General features: G+C 44.4%; 1 protein-coding gene across 3 annotated transcripts in view; it reads right to left on the reverse strand.

Annotated features, from left to right (window-relative positions):
- The window catches only part of TYW1 (tRNA-yW synthesizing protein 1 homolog (S. cerevisiae)), a 191,080-nt gene that overhangs the window by 105,557 nt on the left and 63,628 nt on the right, over positions 1-21,895 (reverse strand). For all 3 annotated transcript variants that reach the window (XM_021086357.1, XM_021086356.1, XM_003481010.4), the window contains exons 12-13: positions 12,752-12,929; positions 3,398-3,533 (exon numbers count right to left, since the gene is read on the reverse strand). In XM_021086357.1, coding sequence (XP_020942016.1) covers positions 3,398-3,533; positions 12,752-12,929 — 314 coding nt within the window. The remainder of the gene's footprint in view (positions 1-3,397; positions 3,534-12,751; positions 12,930-21,895) is intronic.

Genomic DNA, 21,895 nt, shown 5'->3' on the forward strand with positions numbered 1-21,895 from the left:
AATAATGTGCCAGCAGAAACACATCTGGTCACACTGTTGATAAAAGCCTGCTGCCAAAGGTAGGCAGTGTTGTCTTGCACGAGATGGATTTCTCTTTCTTTAAAAAAAAAAAGGACTGTTTGACAAGCAGCTATTGTGTACGGAAATTAATGCTAACACATTTTATGTTGTGTTATCTTGGAATTGCTTTTGAGCCCCACATACTCAAGTACCAATATATTTCTCCCTTCATATTTGAAAAGGAACATTTTGACAAAGCATGAAAATCTTGAAATGTAAACATTACACTTGCCAGGAGTGAACAACAAAAGATGCTACCCTCTTCTACTTTGGTTTGCACTAGCTGATATGTAGGCTGAAAGCTTGGGGGAAATCAGGTTTCTTTGTTTATAAAGTTTAAGAAATTGTTTCCCTTCACCTGTCTTTCCTCATTCAAGTATCCTAGAAGCTTAAACAAGTAACAGTAGATAACAGCATGGATGTTCTAATTAAAATATCTCAAGTATCACTTTTATTTCAAAGTTTTCATTTAAAAACTCAAATGAGGGAGTTCCCATTGGGGCTCAGCGGAAACGAATCTGACTAGTATCCATGAGGACACAGGCTCGATCCCTGGCCTCACTTGGTGGGCTAAGGATCCGGTGTTGCTGTGAGCTGTGACGTAGGTCACAGATGTGGCTCGGATCCTGTGTTGCTGTGGCTGTGGTGGAGGCCGGCAGCTACAGCTCTGATTCGACCCCTAGCCTGGGAACCTCCATATGCCACGGATGCAGCCCTAAAAAGATGAAAAAATTAAAATAAAAAAATAAAAACTCAAATGATATGAGATTACAGGAATCATATATTTGACCCTAGCTAATAAGTTCAGTCATGGTCTTATTTTCAAGTATGAAATAGCAGTAAAGCAGACCTTTCTTGATGGTATCTAATGTGCCAGTAATATCAGATATTCATAAAGAAATCACATAGCTTGAATGACATAAACAACACAAGAAGGAGAAACATAAACTAATCATACAAAATGCTTAGAAAGCAACTGCCCTCAAGTGCAGGCAGATAGTTTAAATAGCCCAAGGAAACTTTTTCAACTAGAGTCACATGGACACAATAATGATACTCTATGTAAGAAGCGCATGGGTGAGAAGATAGTGTAGAACTTTAAGTTACTGCATTGCTATCAGTGATTCAACCCAGAGTACTTACAAATGAATTTGACATCCAAAGGCTTGAAACTCCAAGATAAGAATTCATTTTTTGGAAAGCTGTGGCCCAAACCAAAAAAGGAAGCTATTAAGCCATTCTGCGAATGCCTACTGCTCATCTTCCACACCGTGACTCAGAATACGGCCGAGATAACGATCTTACGTGTGTTCGCTATTGCCAGCTCCTGCCATTTACTGCCATCTAAATCCGTTCTGATGTCTAGGCTATGCATCTCCTGTCTTACAACAAGTGAAGATGATACAGCTGACGGTGAGGTCCAGAGATCCAGAGAATGGAGGACCTAAGAAGCATCTGACTTGCTCTCTTTATGAATAATCCAAGGCAGATCAGAAACCAGTGCCTCTTTGCGTATCTTAAATAATGTCAGTGTTAACCACCAAAAAAGGCACTGATTTAACTTCTCAAGCACAAAAGGGGGACAGGGGGAAGGAAGTGGCGACGAGCTGAAAGGTCCTGAAAGTGTGTACAGTACGTCTTAGCACTACAGAGCTCTAGAGAGTCTCCACTCCCTCATCCCTTTAACAAACACTTAGCAAACGCCGTAAAAGGTGCTGAGTTAGACACTGGGTGGAATTCAGACATGAGGAAGGAAGCCGGTTGGGGAGAGAGAAGCTAGGATGAAACAGAGTAAATGAAGTGGATTTACAGATTTAAAAAAAAAACTTAGGAAGGGAGCGAGAGGGGCAGCTATTTGTGACTGGAAAAGGCTTCGCCGTAGAGGTAGTAGCGAAAGTGAGGCTTGAAGGCTGCAGGGAATTTTTCTACAAGTCAAAGGAATCGAAAGAAAGGACAGTCGAGGCTCTGAGGAGGTCGCTCAAGACGTGGCAAAAGTACTGGGCACAGCTGCAGCAATGGCAAGATAAGCAGGGAGGCACAGCATTCCTGGGAGTATGGTGAACCCTGAGCCCAGCAATGTCCCCTGCAGCCAGGCCGCCACGGGGTCTCCTGGGACAGTGACCCCCCTCCCCACATCTGACTGCACATCGAACTTCACCTGAGATGTTTAAAAGGCAGATGCTCAAATCCCACTAGGAATAGGAAACTACAATTTTTTAAGCTCCTGTAGTGGCTCTCGGTATGAGTTAGATGTGGGCAGAGCGTGAGCAACTGCAGGGTGGAAGCAAAGAGAATGGAGGAGAGAAATGGCTGCAAGAGAAGAAGAGAAGAGGAATGAACAGAAAATACCCACTGTTGGCGAAGGGAGGGAGGGTCAATGGAAAAGAAGAACCAGAGGTTACTTTAGGACGAAAAGAATAGGTAGGTGGAAGAAGAGGCAAATGTTTGCAAGAAAACATTAAATTTGGACCTTCTGGGGTTGAGTTCCTTAATGAGTAGGAAATGTGGTCCTAGCAGTCCTGGAAAATTAACTTCCTATTTAAACATACACTATTTGCTGACTCCTCTTGTAGGGTTGCTGTGCACTGTGTACTACGTTTTATTAATTAGCTTGAGAGTCGTATCCCTCCCCCTAAATACATGAAGAACATATGATATACACAGGCAGAGTGCTAGAAACTTAAGAGGAACTCTATCCAGCAATCCCATTCCTGGGCATCTAGCCAGAGAAAACCATGACTCGCAAAGACACATGGACTCTGATGTTCATTGCAGCACCATTTACAATAGCCAAGACATGGAAACAACCTAAATGCCTGTCGACAGAGGAATGGATCAAGAAGATGTGGTATATATACACAAGGGAATATTACTCAGCCATTAAAAGGAATGAAATACCGGCATTTTTAGCAACATGGATGGACCTAGAAATTATCATGCTAAGTGAAGTCAGCCATACAGTGAGAAACACCAACATCAAATGCTTCCACTGACATGTGGAATCTGAAAAGAGGACAGACTGAACTTCTTTGCAGAACAGATATTGACTCACAGACATTGAAAAACTTATGGTCTCTGGAGGAAACAGTTCAGGGGGTGGGGGGATGTGCTTGGGCTGTGGGATGGAAATCCTGTGAAATTGGATTGTTATGATCATTATATAACTACAGATGTGATAAATTCATTTGAGTAATAAAAAAAAGAAACTTAAGAGGAACTCAATAAATATTTATTGAATAATAAAAGTGGAAGCCTAAAAAAAGGAGATTTTAGTCTTAAAAAAAGAAAGAAAAGAAAAAGAACTCTCCATATATTTTTTAAGATGCATAAGTCTTACCTTTTCAGCCAAGGCTTTTAAACTGTCAAGGAATCTTTGCCAGAAATCCTTGAAGAGCGGGCGGTCAATTTTCTTCAGGCTCTCTTTGGTGCTAGCGTCCACACTGACATATAGTTGGGTAACTGGTTTGAGGTTCCTTGGTAATTTAAAATTAAAAAAAAAAAAAAACACATACACATACACACAACAGAAAAAGAAAATTACATGTACGTCAGCCTTTACACGATGTTAAATTTCAACTCTGTAACAGATGTGGTGATTAAACATTTCACTGGGTCTAGAGGCTTCAACATCTCCCAGAAGACTGAAGCAATGATTTCAGTGTGGCAGAATGGGATGTCAGCTGGTTATTTTTTAAAAATGACGAGACGATCCCTAATAAATTGAAAACATTCAATTACTTAAAACTGGTCTCTCTTCAAGCACTAGGTTTCGGTGGAAAATAAACAAGACTGACTGAGCTTTAAGGTCTGACTCCATCAGCTCAGCACAATTAAAGGGGGCTCTCGGACCAGTTTCCCCATAAACTCCACCACTTCAGACTTTTACAGGGGTCTGCACAGATGGGCCACCTCTCATCATCGATTCCCTGATGCAAGTTTTTGAAGAAACAGGAAGAACGTAGAGAGCTCCAGTCTCCTTTCAAAGGCACAGAACCACGCTGATGCCTCTGAGAGCCGGGGTGGGGTTCAAGCCTTGTGTGGGCCAGCAATAACCTTTTCGGGGAGCCTTAAGTCATGCAGAGCTGGAACACCACCAGCCAAGCTCTTATAAGAGAGCATAACCTAGAAGAAAAATGTATGTTGCAGGCTCTTGTTTTTCTTTGCCTTCTTCATCTATATCCTTGCATACCATTCATTTTCCACGTCTCTCAAACGTATCGACTCTCTCATTTCACAATGTCCTCATCTACCAGTTTTCTTGCCGGGCATGTTTTAAGCCCAGATTGTTCTTTTTCCAAAGTCTCTCCGTTCTCCCTTCAAATGGGTCTCATAATTCACTCTCTTCAATGAATTTCCAAAGAAAAAAAGAAATTCCCCCTTAATAATCCTGACCAAATGCTCCCATTTTCTATAAATATTCTAGAATTTGTACTTACCCCTAGAATATTGTTTAAAATTTTTTGTTTCAAAGTCTATGCACATTTTAAAACTGACACATAATTCACGTGCCATAAAATTCACCATCAAAGTGGTTTGTGTGCTTTTTATAGCCATCAGTACCGGCCTTATCAATCTGGGGGTGGAAGACTTGAAGGTCGGGAACCTCATTTTTCTTTGCATCTGGCCATACAAACAGACACTCAACGCGACTTTTTAGGAGATATCGTTGACTTCCGCCGACAGAACTCTTAAGGAAATTCAAGCCCGACAAATGCTTGTAATGATCTGGCTTAGTGACATATGGAAAAGTCAGAAAGGTCGAAACTCTAAGTTGTTAAAGTGCAGAAGTTCTGATCAAAGTTAGGAAGGAATGATTAAAAACACTAGCAGACTCTCATGGCTTTCATCTCTCTCCAATACTGATAAAGGGAATCCTTAAAAGTTCAATAATGTGTCATCCTGAGAGCAGAGACTTCGGTTACTGAAAATGCAAAACTACAGCATGTGGTCATGGCAGCCTTTTGCCTCGATGCCCCTTTTGCTGGAGGCCTCTTTAATAACAGACGAGCTACTTTAAATGGACTTCATGTTTTACAAAAATAAAAAAAGACGGTCTTAATGGTTACTGTTGGCTATCATCATCAGATGCTTACAGGACTTTGTCATGACGCTGCCTGATGCAAAATGGAAATGGCCTGACCTTTTCACTATGTCTCCTTCACTACTTAAGATTATGAATAGCAAATTTCAAAGGCCATAGCTGTTTTACAAACTTCCATCATTTTGCCAAAACAAGGGAGCCCTGGCCACTGACACTAGCAATAAGGAATTTTTTGCCAGTACTAAAAGTCTAAGGTGCTGTAATCCAGGAATTTTACTAGGGAGCAGAGAAGAACGGAGAAGAGAAAAAGAGAGCTCATTCCTAAGGGGCCCCAAAGCAGTAAAAGGACCTTGGAGAAACTTTCTGGGCCCCAGGGATATTGTGTCTGCCAGCTGATGGCCTCTATTCCCCACAACGGGCCATGAGGCTCCAGGCTGAGTCATTTGTCTGTCTCCTCTCTACGCAGTTAGAATCCTTTCAGTTATATCCTTAAAACCATCATAACAATTCCCGGGTCTCAGAATCTCACATTGCTGTTGAGAACAATTAAAAAGGACTCTGCAATAAAAGGGATATACAACCCTGAGCCTGGTCCCTGGTGGAAATGCCCAATGAATCTTGATATGACGACCGTGATGACCCTTCGTCCTGCTGATTTGAAATCTGAGTTACGAACGATCGTTTATAGACATGCACTGTAACTCAACATAAAAACCCCTCTCCCCTTTTTCCTTTCTGCAGCGATGAGGCCTCATTCTCCCCAGGATAATCAATGATCATGATCCTATCAAGACTCTACCTAGAATGAAACCTACTCATCTCCAGAAAAAGGAAAAAAAAGGAGGAGAGATTTATGTTTGTAAGAAATCAAGCAGTTTCAGTAGTGACTCTGATGTTCCTACTGGACAAAAAAAATAACTGAAGTGACCCAAATAGCCAAAACTTACATTCGGAATCTATCTTAAAAAAGGACAGTTTCTATTAACTCTTTTCTTCCCTGTGTAATGGGTCATGATCTCTTGTTTCTCTTCTACTTCATGACTTTTTTTAGGAAAGCTGGGCATTTCAAATAACACTATGTGGCAATTCTAAATCTGGTATCTCCCAACCAAGGCTTTTGATCTTTTCTGTTTTCAGTTTGCTGTTTTTGCTGTTACTGAACCAGTTTGGTAATTTCTGTATTCTTGGTTGTGCTTAGGCACTTAAATATCTGTTTGGTTAGCTTAGTTGTCAGGTAATGTTCAAAGATATCCTTAAATGCCTTCAATCAATAAGTCCCCTAGTCTTTGTTGAGGGGCTCTGTGTGTGTCTTAGGGTAAGCCTTCAATGCCCAAGTAGGCAGCTGACAACTCTGTCTTAGTTTTCACTGTCTACTGGCATCAATATCAAGTAGAGGTGAGAGCACAGGGCCTTTCAAGTCTTCCCGGGCATACTCACAGCCCTGCCCATGTATGTGGTCTTCCAGATTTCTGGGAACATGCTGGAGCTTCTCAAAGTCCCCTATGGACATCTCATTCCCCAGCTTTTCCTTTAAAGTATGTGGTTAGCTTCCTGTTTGCACCAACTGTTATTGCTGCCTCAGGCAGCTGGGAAGCTAAACAATTGCCGATAATTATTCATGAGAAACACCCGAGCAAAAGGCTTTTTGGACTGGACAAACTCTGAATCACTTTGAGTGAACACAACCCCTGTGAGTGAGTTTCCAGGGAACTGCCATGCAAGCCATATAAGGACAATTCTCTGGGAATGGGACTTTGAAAGGTTTCCAGCTCTGCTGTGTCCCTTCCTCTGGCTGCAAGGCTATTGGTTTTTACCATGACTGTAGTAAACTATTAGTTTGCAGAGCCAGAGAAGTGGGAATGGAAGAGGACATGGTAACACATGACAAAGGTTACTGCTCTTATTAAGACTCAGCCATTTTTCTGAGGAACCATGGATGTTCACCCATTTCTAAGCCAAGTTTCAACCCTGAGCCTTAAAAAACAGAGCTTTTAAATTTTTTATGCATTTCCTTTTTACGGCCACACCTGTGGCATATGGAAGTTCCCAGGCTAGGGGTCAAAGTGGAGATGCAGCTGCCAAACTACACTACAGCCACAGCAACACCAGATCGGAGCTGCATCCGTGACCTATGCCGCAGCTCACAGCACTGCCGGATCCTTAACCCAATGAGCCAAGGCCAGGGATAGACCTGCATCCTCATGGATACTGGTTGGGTTCTTAACCCACTGAGCCACAACAGGAACTCCAACAAACCTTTTTAAAATTTAACTTAGTTGTTTTTTGCCTCCTCTTCCCTGTACACAGCTTGAACTAGAAGGGCCATCCCCATACCCACACACACCTCTGCAGAAAACTGGAGAACTGCTGGATGTGGGGAAAACCACACATCTGGTGTCAGAAGTGTTGTGAGGAGTTCCCGCTGTGGCGCAGTGGTTAACGAATCCGACTAGGAACCATGAGGTTGTGGGTTCGGTCCCTGCCCTTGCTCAGTGGGTTAATGATCCGGCGTTGCCGTGAGCTGTGGTGTAGGTTGCAGACGCGGCTCGGATCCTGCGTTGCTATGGCTCTGGCGTAGGCCGATGGCTAGAGCTCCGATTCAACCCCTAGCCTGGGAACCTCCATATGCCCAAGAAATAGCAACAACAACAACAAAAAGACAAAAAGACAAAAAGACAAAAAAAAAAACAGCTAGGAGTGAAGTGTTCTGGTGTTGTGAAAACAGAGCTTCATACTTGGCTCTTGACAATTTTTGCTAGATGTCTTTTTTTCCAAGGTCAGAAATCTCTCTTATGCAAAATCTCTGGATCTTAAATGTTGGCTTACCAAAACAAAACAAAACAAAACAAAAAAACAAAAACAAACAAACAAACAAACAAAAAAAACCAACAACAGTGCAGGACAAATAAAACCTACTCCTTATCAACTGTCAGTCTGAGGCTTCTGCTCTTAAGAAACCTCCAAGCCTTCCCGCATACCTAAAAGTGTTTAAAAGCTGAGTTCCAAAAAAGACTGAGTCCCAGTAGGTTCAAGGTTACCCTCCTTGCCAAGTACAAGATACGGTCTGCTGTGCTATACGGTAGCCTACAAACATGGCCATAATTCCTCTATGCCTGTGTCCTGTTGACCTGTAGCTTTGAAGGTCCCTTCATTGCCTCCCTGCTCGGCCATGTGACTTGCTTTGGCCAAGGACGAGTGAGCAAATGTGGCACAAGAGAGGCTTGAATGATGCCTGTGCATTGGGGTTTGTCCTTTCTGGCTGCTCTTTGAAACCCTGCCACCATGTGATCAATTTCAGGCTTGCTGAGGATAAAAGGCTACATGGAGGCCCCAGTTGTCCCAGGCAAGGCCATCATAAACCAGCCGCCCTGTGGATCCATCAACTTACTAGACACATGCACACCACTGAGACCAGCACAGTCAGCCAAGATGAAAAGACCGCCCAGCCGATCCACAGATTCATGAGCTAAATACATGGTTGCTAGTGTGAGTGACTTCGTTTTAGGGCAAGTGGTTACAGATAACTGATACAAGCTATGAGTTACCAGTTACATGCACATCAAAAATACCATTATAGGAGTTCCCGTCATGGCGCAGAGGAAGTGAATCTGACTAGGAACCATGAGGTTGCAGGTTCGATCCCTGGCCTCGCTCAGTGGGTTAAGGATCTGGCATTGCCGTGAGCTGTGGTTTAGGCCGGCAGCTTAGTTCCAAATGGGCCCCTAGCCTGGGAACCTCCACGTGCTGCAGGTGTGGCCCTGAAAAGCAAAAAAACAAAAAAAAAAACAAAAAAACCCATCATAAAGGCACTTGTTTTTGTGGAACCAAGTGGGCTTTTCCTCCAGAGAAAGGCCTTTTATCGTTCAATCACCACCAGCTCTATCATTAGGTGTCTTACACATTTTTGTCGTTTTTATTAATTAGCCTGTGTGATGACAAACAAAAACATAAAGCTACCTAGCGTGTACCAGCTTTCTCACTTGCAACAGTATTGGCTTCTCTCTTCCACAAACCCTCGGGGACCACTCGCTGTGACAACTCCCTTTGGTGGGAGGACTGTCGGCAAAGAGCCATATGCTTTGGAGCTGGAGGGGAGACTAAGAGCCTCCTCAAGAAAAGTGAAGTGTCCTGAAAAGGCCCCTAGCCTGAATGTAATGCCTGCAGGTGGGTCCAGGGAAGATCAGCTGACAAAGTCAAGATTGTCTTCCAAAGATGACCAGAAGATGGGTCAGGTCCTGCAGTCATTTGGAAAAGAAATATTTCATTAACAGCAAAAAAAGTAGTCCCCACGCAATTAGCCGGAGACCATTGTTACTTCTTAGCATGTGCTGGAAGATGAAATGGTTGCAGGAAGTTCACCTAACAGCTGAGTCAAATGAACAAAGTATAGAATTAGCGCGAGAAACATTAGGGCTAATTTCCAAAATGCATGACCTCTGTGCCATAGCCTTGTTCTTCCTGAAGGAAACTAGGACGCCAGAGACAATTAGTATTTAGATTCCTCCTGATTCACAGAAATAAAACGGCATTATCTGCACCGAGAGAAGTATTTCCTTTCCGTTTTCTCTTGGACGGCGTTCACATACACGTCTTATTTAATTCTCTATCATCTCTCCTCAATCCCTGATGGCATTCACAAGAATACTGTGTATTATCAGACGATGGATCACTCTCTCTGGTCATCATTCTACATGCCACTCCTAGAAGTTCAATTCCTTTAAGCATTTCAGGAGGCTCCACAGACTCAACCAACCGTGAATCAAACATATTCAAGGATGTCTCATTGTGGCTCAGCAAGTTAAGAACCCAACTAGTGTCCATGAGGATGCAGGTTCGATCCCTGGCCTCGCTCAGTGGGTTAAGGATCTGGCATTGCTGCAAGCTGTGGTGTAGGTCATAGATGCAGCTGGGATCTGGCACTGATTTCTGTGGCTGTGGTGTAGGCTGGCACCTGGAGCTCTGATTTGACCACTTCCATATGCCACAAGTGCAGCCCTAAAAAGACAAAGGGGGGGGTGGTTTCCAGAAAGTTCCGAAGAGCAAACCTTGAGTTTGCCACCTGCCAGCAGCGAGTTACACAGCATTTACACTGTATCAGGCATTATAAGTAATCTCGAGTTAAAGTACAGGAGAGGATTGCATGGGTTATATGTGAATACTATATAGCATTTTATAAAAGGGACTTGAGCATTTATGGATTTTGGTATTTACAGGGGGTCCTGGAACTAATTCTGCTCAGATACCAGGGACAACAGCATGTCTTAAATTTGGGACAGACTCGTTTTTTTCTATGTATGCAAGTATGCGTGTGTGTCCCCACACCACTCTATCCGATTCACCCTCATGAGCCATCCAAAAAGTCAAAGATTTTAAACATAAAACTTTAAAAATAGGAATGGTGGAGTTTCTGTCATGGCTCAGCAGAAACCAATCTGACTCGTATACATGAGGACGAGGTTTGATCCCTGGCCTCGCCCAGTGGGTTAAGGATCTGGTGCTGTGGTAAGCTGCAGTGTAGGTCACAGACACCGATGAGATCTGGCATTGCTGTGGCTATGGTGTAGGCCAGAAGCTGTAACTCTGATTCAACCCTAGCCTGGGAGCCTCCATATGCCACGGCCCTAAAAAGACAAAAAATAAATAAAAATAAAAACGAATAAAAATAGGAATGGTGGAATTCCTGTCATGGCGCAGTGGTTAACGAATCTATCTAGGAACCATGAGGTTGTAGGTTCAATCCCTGGCCTTGCTCCGTGGGTTAAGGATCGGGCGTTGCCGTGAGCTGTGGTGCAGGTTGCAGACATGGCTCGGATCCTGCATTGCTGTGGCTCTGGTGTAGGCCGGTGGCTACAGCTCCGATTCGACCCCTAGCCTGGGAAGCTCCATATGCCGCGGGAGCGGCCCAAGAAATAGCAACAACAACAAAAGACAAAAGACAAAAAGACAAAAAAAAAAAAAAAAAAAGAATGGTGACCCTATGCAAAATTTACACACTGACTTTTTACAAACTTTTAACTTCTATCTTTTTATACGACTTCAGAAAGTACTACCTTAGCTATCTTTGTGATAATATTACTGATCTCCATATTACTGCCTGGGAGCTAATAATTTTAATCAACTCTCTGTTTTCCTACGATGTTAATTTTTGGGGGTGAGGTAGGGGAGTGAAGGAGAAAAATGTAGCTGTATTGCTTTCCCAGGCAAAGGAGGCCACAGCAGGCTAATGCCCTAAAGACTGTGCCCTCCTGTGATGTTAAATTTTAAACTGACTTTGTGCATGTGTTTGCATGTAAGATCATTCTTGCTACATCTTACTGGCCGATTTTTACAAAACACACTTGAATTTTAAATTATTAAATGTCTTCCTAGGGGGGAATCTCCCCAATATTCCACCCACCGTCTGTGAGCACCTACAGTGTGCCCGCATAATACTTAGTGACATAAAGATAAAGAAGCAGGGGCCATTGGCCCAGGAACTCAAGTCTAATGAAGAAGGTACAAGTAAATGACAACTCAGGGAAAGTTAAGGGGTTTGCTGCTGTAATTTGTGCACAGTACAAGCATAACACAAAGCCCCAGGAGATGGTCGTCTCCACGCCCTCCCTCCCAGTCAGCCAGACCAACCCCGTCGTCTTACCTCCGAAACCTGCTCCTTCCTTACAAGAGCCCTAGACTGTCACAGCAGTCAACACTGCTGGAACTTTCAGAATCATCATGTATGACCTCTTCTAAGCAGGGCCCACAGAGCCAAACAAACTTATCTATCAGGCCTCAAGGCTGCCTTTTTAAGACTCTTCATTCTGTCTTGCTTTCATCCTTCTAACTCTTACCTAAACACACATAAAATCTCCCATCCAGTTTCCCGCCTCTTGGCTCACCCCCTTTACACCATGCCAACGGATGACTCTGCAGAAAGCAAGATCACTCTGCAGAAGAGCATTCCAAGTCCTCTACAATCCAATCTCACCCTCTCCAACTTGCTTTCCAGCTGCCAGAATCTTTCACACACTCTGTGGGTCAATCCACGATATTTACATAATGGTATGTAAACACCCTAACTCCATATCTTTCTTGCATAGTTCTTTTTTTTTTTTTCTTTCAATGGCCACACCCATGGCATACACCACACCCCGACCTGGGACTGAATCTGAGCTGTGGCAATGCCAGACCCTTTAACCCAGTGCACTGGGCTGGGGATCGAACCTGCTCCTCAACAGCGACCCAAGCCACTGCAGTCGGGAGTCTTAAGCCATTGCGCCACAGCGGGAACTCCTCAGACAGTTCTTATTAAAAATCAACAGTTTCCTATCTCCCCAAGTACCAATCCTAGCCATGGTTTAAGACCCCAATGTAACGATGTCTTCTCTGAGATGTTTTGTTCTGCTTCTCCTATCTTAAAAAAAAAAAAAAGGCTTCTCTTTTGAATTCCTCCAGCAATTTATTTGTGCCTCTGTTTTTGAAAAACTAGTGTTATCTTTCCCAACAGAAGAGATTTTTAAGAGCAGGACCATCACTGCCCCCCCAAGGCCAACATCTGTGTGTAGCTGGGAATCAATAAATCCTTTTTTGAATTTATTAACGCCTGTTAGTTTGACTTTTCAGTCAAACACAGATTTAAGCAGCAGCACCGTAACAAGCTGGACCGCTCACCTGATTTCCGCAGGGAACTGTGCGTTTGTGACCAGGAAGCTGGAGATTTTACACTCGTGCAGCAGCTTCACAAACCTGTTGATTTCTGGGTACATGATGGGTTCTCCCACAAGGGACAAGGCGCAGTGTTTGACTGTCATTCCTTCCTCAAAGCGTTCTTCCTTGACACCTGGTACTCCTGCAGAATTCGGCAAAAAGGAGCAAGTCAAAAAGGCACACATAGAAGGCATCGCTTTTATCTTTCTTAATTACAATTTTTTTTTCTTTTTTGGTCTTTTTGCCTTTTCTAGGGCCGCTCCTGCGGCATATGGAGGTTCCCAGGCTAGGGATCTAATCGGAGCTGTAGCCGCCGGCCTACGCCAGAGCCACAGCAACTCGGGATCTGAGCCGAGTCTGCAACTTACACCACAGCTCACAGCAACGCTGGATCGTTAACCCACTGAGCAAGGCCTGGGATCGAACCCACAACCTCATGGTTCCTAGTCAGATTTGTTAACCACTGAGCCACGACGGGAACTCCCCTTAATTACAATGTTTAAAATTTTTCTTAATGGCTCCTTGATACTAGAGGGCAAAGTCATTTTTGATACCAGCCAAACAATATAAAACAGCGGCAGAGGTGGGGCAGTGGGGGAGACCCAAAATTATTAAATCAGAGGGGAAGAAAAACCCCTAGATTAAATCAGCAGTCTCATCAGTGGTTTTAGTACTAATTAAACTACATCAATACAAGCAGGCAAAACTAACTTTGTTATTAGCTAATTACTTGGAACATGGAACGTATTACTTTCCATAAGTTGCTTAGCTCTGCATTCTTTCACGCTGGCTGAAGAAAATGAACTCAGTACAGCTACATAGGAAAAGCCTCTTCTATACCAATCATTGCCCCCTCATGCCTCAGGTATTTTGAATTGATAAACTGAACGTAGCTCTGGTCCAGAAGAACAGAGGAGAGAAAAAGGAGAAAACTACAAGGGAGCTCCCTGGTGGTCTGGCGGTTAGGACTCGGCGTTTCACTGCTGCAGCCTTGGTTGGGGACCTGAGATGGCATACCAATCTGCTGCACACAGCACCCCCTCCCCACCCCACCCTCCAAAAAAGAAACCTGTGGTTCTCGCCCTTGGCTTCATATTGGAATCACCTGGAGGGTATCGACTACTGCTGGCAAGTCTACCGCCAAAGACTGACTTTAACTGGAGTGGGTGCAAGCCGGGGTCCTGGGAGCTTTAAAAGTTCCTCAGGTGATTCTAAGGTGCAGCCAGGGTCAAATCCCACTGCCTGAACCAGGCGTCCCCAAGCTTGTAGGTACACAGGAACCGCCCCGGGAATCTTCAAAGTTCCGAGCTCCAGGCCCCAGCACGCGCCAAGGAAATCACCATCTCTGGGGAACTGGCATAAGAGCATCAGGTTCTGAAGCTCACCAGGCGCTTCCGATATGCAGACAAGTCTGGGAAACTATGGGCACACACCACTGGCTCTCCACCCTAGTGATGCTGGAATTTCTGAAGATCTTTAAAAAAAAACCCAGGGTCCAGGCAGCATCCCAAGCCAATTAAACTGCAATCTCTGGGGATGAAACTGAGAACGCATATTTTGGGTCTTTTTTTTTTTTTTTTTTTTTTTTTTTGGTCTTTTTAGAGCCTCATCCAAGGCATATGGTGGTTGCCAGGCTAGGGGTTGAATCGAAGCTGCAGTTGCCGGACTGCACCACAGCCACAGCAACTTGGGATCTAAGCCGAATCTGCGACCCACATCACAGCTTATGGCAATGCCAGATCCTTAACCCACTGAGCAAGGCCAGGGATCAAACCCATATCCTCATGGATACTGGTCGGGTTCGTTAACCACTGAGCCACAATGGGAACTCCCAAAACACCCCTATTTTTGAACCGCTCCCCAAGTGACTCGAGTGTCGGCGGGGGTCGAGAAGCACCGCTCTTGCCTCGAGGCTGAAAGCACGCGTGAAAGCCCCTCAATCTAACACAGAGCTGGAAAGACCTGGAAAGAGCGTGAAAACGCAAATAAAAATGTATCTCCTTTTGCTGTATATATTTCCATCCATCATCTTCAGGTTCTTTTTGAAAACTATATTCTCCCTAAAGGATCCGGATTCTTCACATGACCTCTCAGTCATGTAACGGCCATCTCTGAAATGTCATTTACTTAACTACAAGCAGGACTTAGCTCAAAGGATGCTTGTGAGAATTAAATGAAGTAATGGAAATGAGAAATGGGAATTAAAGGAGAGAATGGGACTAAGAGATGGAAAAGCTTTAGGAGAGCGCCAGGCGCGCACACCCTAAGAGCACCCATCAAGGATTTGTTTTTATCATCACCTTTATCCTGGTTTCCCAAACTGCTTCAATCCCAGTCACCATCACCCCCGGAACAACAACAACAACAAATCTGGCGAAAATGAAGCTAGTTTTCACTGCTGGCTTGTGCCTTTGTTTCCAGGAGGTTGACTTCATTTCACACATACACGAGCACCATCTACTTGGAAATAAGCAGGTTGCAAGAATACCCAAGATATCAAATCAACAAAATTCAGGCTAAAATCTGGACAATCGAAAAGTGGCAGGTTTTATCTCTTCTCTAACTGCAATTCTAAGAATGTATTTCATGTCAGTATTTGGGGATGAATCATTTTTTAAGGTATTGAAACCTAAGCTCTTCACTCAAGTGAATCGAGGTTTTAAATAAAACTTGATCCTGAACTCACTCTGTGTTGCCAAGACAACTCAGCATTAAGTATAATATTTCCTTTTGTTTAAAAAAAAAAAGGCATTCATTTTAATTTCCCTATGAAAAGATGGGTAAAAGGGCAGATTTAATCTGAACTGCAAAATTAACCCAAAGCTCAGGAAGCAGAATAACTGAGCACTGGCTAGGCCCTAACCACTGGAAGTCAGATGCACCAGGTCCCAAGTCCGGCTCTACCACAGGCTGGTGTGTGTCCTGGGTCAAGCCAATTACCCTCTCTACTCCTATTCCTTGGCCTCTATGGTGGGGACTTCACACACACTTGCACACAGTTCTAAGAATGCAATTAAACAAGCCCCATGAAATAACTAGTCTGGTGCCAGGCTCAGCACAAAAGCAATCCAAAACTGTTAGCTGCAAATATTTTTTATTAAAATAATTATTTCATGAACTGAAATAGAAATTCAATAAAGTAATTTTTAAATAAAATGATAATTCCATTCAGTTCAACATGCAATGGCCCCCTGAGCAACAAAGGTGGGAACTTTATACGTGGAGATACACACACACACACACACACACACACACACACACACACACATATGAAGTTTTTGGAGATTTGTGACAATTTGAAAAAGCTCACAGATGTACCCCAGGGCCTAGAAATATCCTAAATTAAGAAAAAGTTAGGTTTGTTGAGAATGCATAAAATAAATGTAGATACCAGTCTCATCATTTACTACCATAAAATATACATATCAAAACTTCACTGATGGACCATACACGACACCATTCGCAGTCGAGGAAAAAACGTAAACAAATGTAAAGAGACAGTATTACATCATAACTGCATAAAGTAGTACCTATTGCATCATTTCATAGCCACCTCCTGTTGCTACTGAGCACAAGTGTTGCAAGTATTGCCGCGTGAGGCTCATCACCTCCACATGAGCGGTTCGTCTCTCCAGTAAATTGAGAATTGCCGTAAAGAGCAAACTCTCGTGGTTCTTGTAGTTTTCACTGGGGTTAGTGCAACACCATGACCCTTGAATAACACCACAGGACCCATACAACATGCGGCTAGTGATGCTGGAAGGGCTTACAAGCAGCAGAGAAAAAAGTCAGGACATGACGAGAGAAAGGTGAACGCTTTATATGCACCGTAAATTGAGGTCTGCAGCGGCAGGTGCCGGCCACTTCAAGAGAAATGAATCCAGCATGAGGGCCATTGCAAAAAAAGAAAAAAGGAATTCATGAAGCCGTCGAGGCAGCTCCGCCAGCAGACATGGAAACCCTTTTTGTGAAATGTCTTTTTATCTCATACCGAAAATGCAGCTTTTATGTGAGTACGAGACTGCTACAGAAAGGCATCACCTATAGGCGAATGTGATTCAAAAAGCCAATAAAGCAAAAAGAAGGTGGAGGATCTAAAGCTGGAGAATGTGTGCCAGCAAAAGATGGTTTGATGATTTTAGAGAGAGGTTTGGTTTTAACATGTCAAGATAACAGAAGAAACGGCGTTTGCCAACCAAGAGGCAGCAAAGGAATTCCCAGCAAAGAAAACCACAACGGAGAAAGGACAACTGCCTGATCAGGTTTTTAATGTCATTGAAAGTGTCCTAGTCTAGGGCAGGGAGGGGGGGGAAGCTGCAAAGGATATTTATGAGTAAGGAAGAGAAGCCAGCACTAGGATTTAAAGCAGGAATGGAAAGGCTAACTTTACCGTTCTGGACAGAAGCCTGTCCCTTCCTGTATGATCAGGAGCACCCTTCACTATAAAGCCACTGACCCCTGTGCCTGGAAGAGAAACGAGAAGCACCAGCTGCCGATCTTTCGGTTGTCCAAGAAGGCCTGGACAATGAGAATATTTTTCTAGACTGGGTCCATCAATGCTTTGTCCCTGATGTCAGGAAGCACCTTGCTGGTGAGGGGCTGTCTTTTAAAGTTCTGTGATACTGGACCATGCCCTGGCCATCCAGACCTCAGGAGTTCTACCTGCCCCCAAGCACAATGTCTCTAGTCAAGCCTTGAGGTCAGGGAGTCAGAAGGACAGATATGCATGGTACTCTACGGTCAGGACGGTCAGATCCCTGACAGAACATTACAAAAGCGTGGAAGGATCACACCACTGCAGATGCCATCATTGGCAGAGAAAAACGCATGAAAACTATCAAGCCACAAACCATAAATTCCTGCTGCAGAGAACTGTGTCCAGTTGTTGGGCAGGACTTCCCAGGATTTATGAAAGAGCCCATCACAGAAAGCAAGAAAGAGACATTGGATATGGTTTTAAGAAGGGGGTGGGGGTGGGGACGGGGAAGGAGGGCTTCCAGATGTGGATCTTGGAGAAATTCAAGAGCTAACAGACACCGCACTGGAGGAAGGAACAGAAGATGACTTGACGGAGACGAGTGCTTCCACCCCAGGGCCAAGATGATGAGGAAGAAGACAGAGAGGCAGCAGGGCCAGAGAACAAATGGACCCCAGACCAGGCGGCAGAAGGGTTCTGGTTATGCAAGACTGCTGTGGCCTTCTTTTACGACAGGGACCCTTTCTTAGATAAGGGCACGGAGACGAAAGCAGATGGTGGAAGAAGGCGTGGCGTCGTACAGCAATACTTAAAGAGAAATGAACAGGCAACAACATCAGGCAGAAGTGAGGCTGTATTTACAGAACGCCCGAGAATGCCTGCCTCTTCTACCAGCCTCTCCCAGCTCTGCCACCCCTGAGACCACAAGACCAACCCCTCCCCTCCCCCTCCTCCTGCTCAGCGTGAAGATGAGGATCCACTTCCATCTACTGCACAGTAAATACGCACCACGCCGTACAATGAACACACGAATCTGTTTGTGTACGTGTGTGTGTTCATGTGAAAATCTAATAACCGTACAGCAAGACCTCTGTGAGACGTTTCCGTGTCACCATCACCTAAGCATTCATTATACATCGTGGGCAACCGTATTCAAAGGGACAGCATATCCTTTCACGGGCATAAAGTGAGTGATAGTAAACGTAAAATTAACAGCGTGTTAGTTTTCTTACTGTTTTATAACTTTGCTTTCGAAGAATCACACTACTTTACAAGATGCCTCTCTCTCTCCTGATGAAACTGCCTATCATCACAGGCAGGTAGTTTTTTTTTTTTTAAATATAACAACGTTTCCAGTGCTGTATTATAAATAGGACCATAACATTATACGCCATAAGAAGTGTATTACAATTCATGTTAGTTAGGAGCTGGGTTACTGTGACGCAGTGCTGTTATCAGTTACACTAGGCTACCATCAAGTAATCATATTGCTGCTTCTTCACTATCAAGGTATGAATCCTTATTCCTGTAAATCAATATGAATTTCTTTTTCACATTATCTTTTCATTTTTGATGTCTAGTGTTAGAAACATATATAACAACTACCGTGTTTTATAAGACAATACTGATGTAGGTACTGACAGATGATTAGTCTTAGAATTAGATGGGAGTCCCCAGAGCGGCTCAGTGGTTAACAAACCCAACTAGTATCCAGGAGGACGCGGGTTTGATCCCTGGCCTTGCTCAGTGGGTAAAAGATCCAGCGTTGCCGTGAGCTGTGGTGTAGGTCGCAGACGTGGCTTGGATCCCGCATTGCTGTGGCTGTGGCTGTGGCTGGCAGCTATAGCTCCGATTCGACCCCTAGTCTGGGAGCCTCCATGTGCCATGGGTGTGGCCCCCCCAAAAAAAAGAAAGAAAGAAAAAGAGAAAAACCCATGCCTTGTGAAGTTTATGTTCTTGCATGTGAGACAGAATAAACACTAAACATAATAAATGAGTAAATTCTATAGCAGAGCAGTCCAATAAATTTTTCTATTTAGATATACTTGACGATACAATTATATTAGTTTCAGGTGCCCAACACAATGATTCATTATTTGTATATATGGTGAGATGACCACCATGAGAAGTCTAATTAACATCCGTCACCACCCATAGTTATACATTTTTTTCCTTGTAAGAAGGTTTAAGATGGATCCCCTTAGCAACTTTCAAATACGCAACACAATATTATTAACTAGAGTCACCATGCTGTACCGTACGTCCCAGGACTGATGGATTTTAAAAGGAGAAGTCTGTATCTTTTGACACCCTTCTGCCCATCTTGCCTACCCCTCATAACAAAATTTCCTGAGATGATGGAAATGCTCTCTGTCTGCCCTAATACAGTAGTCGCCAGCCACATGTGACTCTTGAGCACTTGAAATGCAGCTCGTGTGACTGAGGGACTGAATTTGTGGACTTAATTTTCATTAATTAAAATGGAGGAGTTCCCGGCGTGGCTCAGTGGCTAAGGCGACTCTGACTAGCATCCATGAGGATGCAGGTTTGCCCCCTGGCCTTGCTCAGTGGGTTAAGGATCTGGCATTGCTGTGAGCTGTAGTGTAGCGCACAGATGTGGCTCAGATCCCGCATTGCTGTAGCTGTGGTGTAGACGGGCAGCTACAGCTCCGATTGGACCCCTAGCCTGGGAACCTCCATATGCTCTGGTTGTGGCCCTAAAAAGCAAAAATAAAAAAGGGTAAAGGGCTCCATGGGGCTGGCAAGTACCATGCAGGAATCCTTCTCTTTAGTATATGAGAAGGTGATAAGCATGTGGAAAGAAAAGGTAGAACAGGGTAGAGAGAAAAAGAGGCTCCCGCCCTGTGACTGAGTGTGGTCAGGATAAGCTCACTGGACAGGTAAGATCTGACTTGAAGGAGATGAGGGACGGGGCTGAGGCTAGAGAGGGAAAGAGCAGTCCAGGCAGGAGACTCCAGAGCAAAGGCCCTAAGGTGGGAGCATGTCCAAGGAATCTGAGTGGCCTTGGCAGGGTTTTGAGAGGGGTAGCCTCATCTAATTTTTTTGCCTTTTGTCTTTTTAGGCCGCACCCATGGCATATGGAGGTTCCCAGGCTAAGGGTCAAATCAGAGCTGTAGCTGCCAGTCTACACCACAGCCACAGCAACATCAGATCTGAACCGCGTCTGCGACCTACACCACAGCTCACGGCAACGCTGGAGATCCCCAACCCACTGGGTGGGGCCCGGGACTGAACCCTCATCCTCATGGACACCCACCGGGTTCGTTCACCACTGAGCCACGATGGGAACTCTCTAATTTTCATTTTCAATGGACCAGGTTGGGTGCTACGTTGAGAACGGAGGGGCGAGCGGAGAGGCTAATCTGCCACACAGCTATTCCATAACCCTAGCAACAAAGGATGGCGGCTTGGACCAAGGTGGTGGCAGCTGGGGTGGAATGAAGGGCTCATTGGCTGGATCGATCTTGACAGTATAGTCCAAGGCTCTATTCTGAAGGTATATTTGGAGGATTTTCTCGTGAATTGGCTATAAATTATGCGAGAAGAGAGGTGGCAATGATTTCTACAAAGGTTCTGACCTAACCAACAGAGTCACCAACAGGTGAGTCAAAGACAGCCTTAGGGGGACGCAGGGGGGGTTGCAGGTTTTGAGGGAGTAGAGGGATGGAAGTAGACATCATGTGTTGGATTTTCGACGTCAAGTTCAACATGTCTGTTGGCTGAATGTGTGGCCATCATTCAAGTTTGGATTCTGGGAGCAAGGCCTGGGCGGGAATAAACATTTTGTGAAATGGATGGTATTTCCAGCCAGGGCCAAGGCAGATTTACCAAGGCAGCAGGGTAGCTGGAGCAGAGAACCCAAGACTGAGGAAAGGGGACGGGGGAGGGAGGGGAGCAAAGGAAACTATCGGGGAGCAGCCAGAGAAGGAGAAGGGAAGCTTAAAAGCAAAAAGATGAACAGCCATCTTCTCTTAGAATTACAACTACGAATATCAGACCTGCTAATGTAGACAACTATACAAACAAACACACACCAAGAGGAAAGAAAGCCCTGTGGGTCAACCTTTTAAAAGAAAAATTCCGGAATTTTTTTTTTTAATTATCCTAATTTTTTCAAAAGAAAGGCACTGAGAATATGGAAAACCCTGGGGGTTTTCTCCTTGGAAAGAACATTTCAATTTCACACGCACTGTCAGAGGCGTGTCAAGGGCTCCTCCCCAAAACAAGGCCCTCAGGGAATCAAGCTCACGCTTTCCTTTGCTGTCCTCAGAGAAGCATGTCAGGAAATAAGACATCCGCCAAATTTCGGATGGAAGGCAGTCGTGGAGCAGCAGGGCAGCCCGGGGATCAGCAGAGCTACACTTCAGCAGCCAAGCTACGGGGACAGTTTCCTGTAGGTGCGTCTGTCTGCCTCTCATACACACACACACAGCCTGTGCACTTGGCGTTTCTCTAAACCTTCTCCGTTTCACAAGTAAACTCCGCTTTTGTTTTTTTTGTTGTTTTGCTTTGGGTTTTTTTCCCTTAGGCACGTTTTGTGACTTTCCTCTTAACCTGAACAGCTTCCTGATCCCGGACAACCATGAGTCCTCATACTACCCAGGAGGCAT

This window comes from Sus scrofa, chromosome 3, assembly GCF_000003025.6.
Source record: "Sus scrofa isolate TJ Tabasco breed Duroc chromosome 3, Sscrofa11.1, whole genome shotgun sequence".
Lineage (NCBI taxonomy): Eukaryota > Metazoa > Chordata > Mammalia > Artiodactyla > Suidae > Sus > Sus scrofa.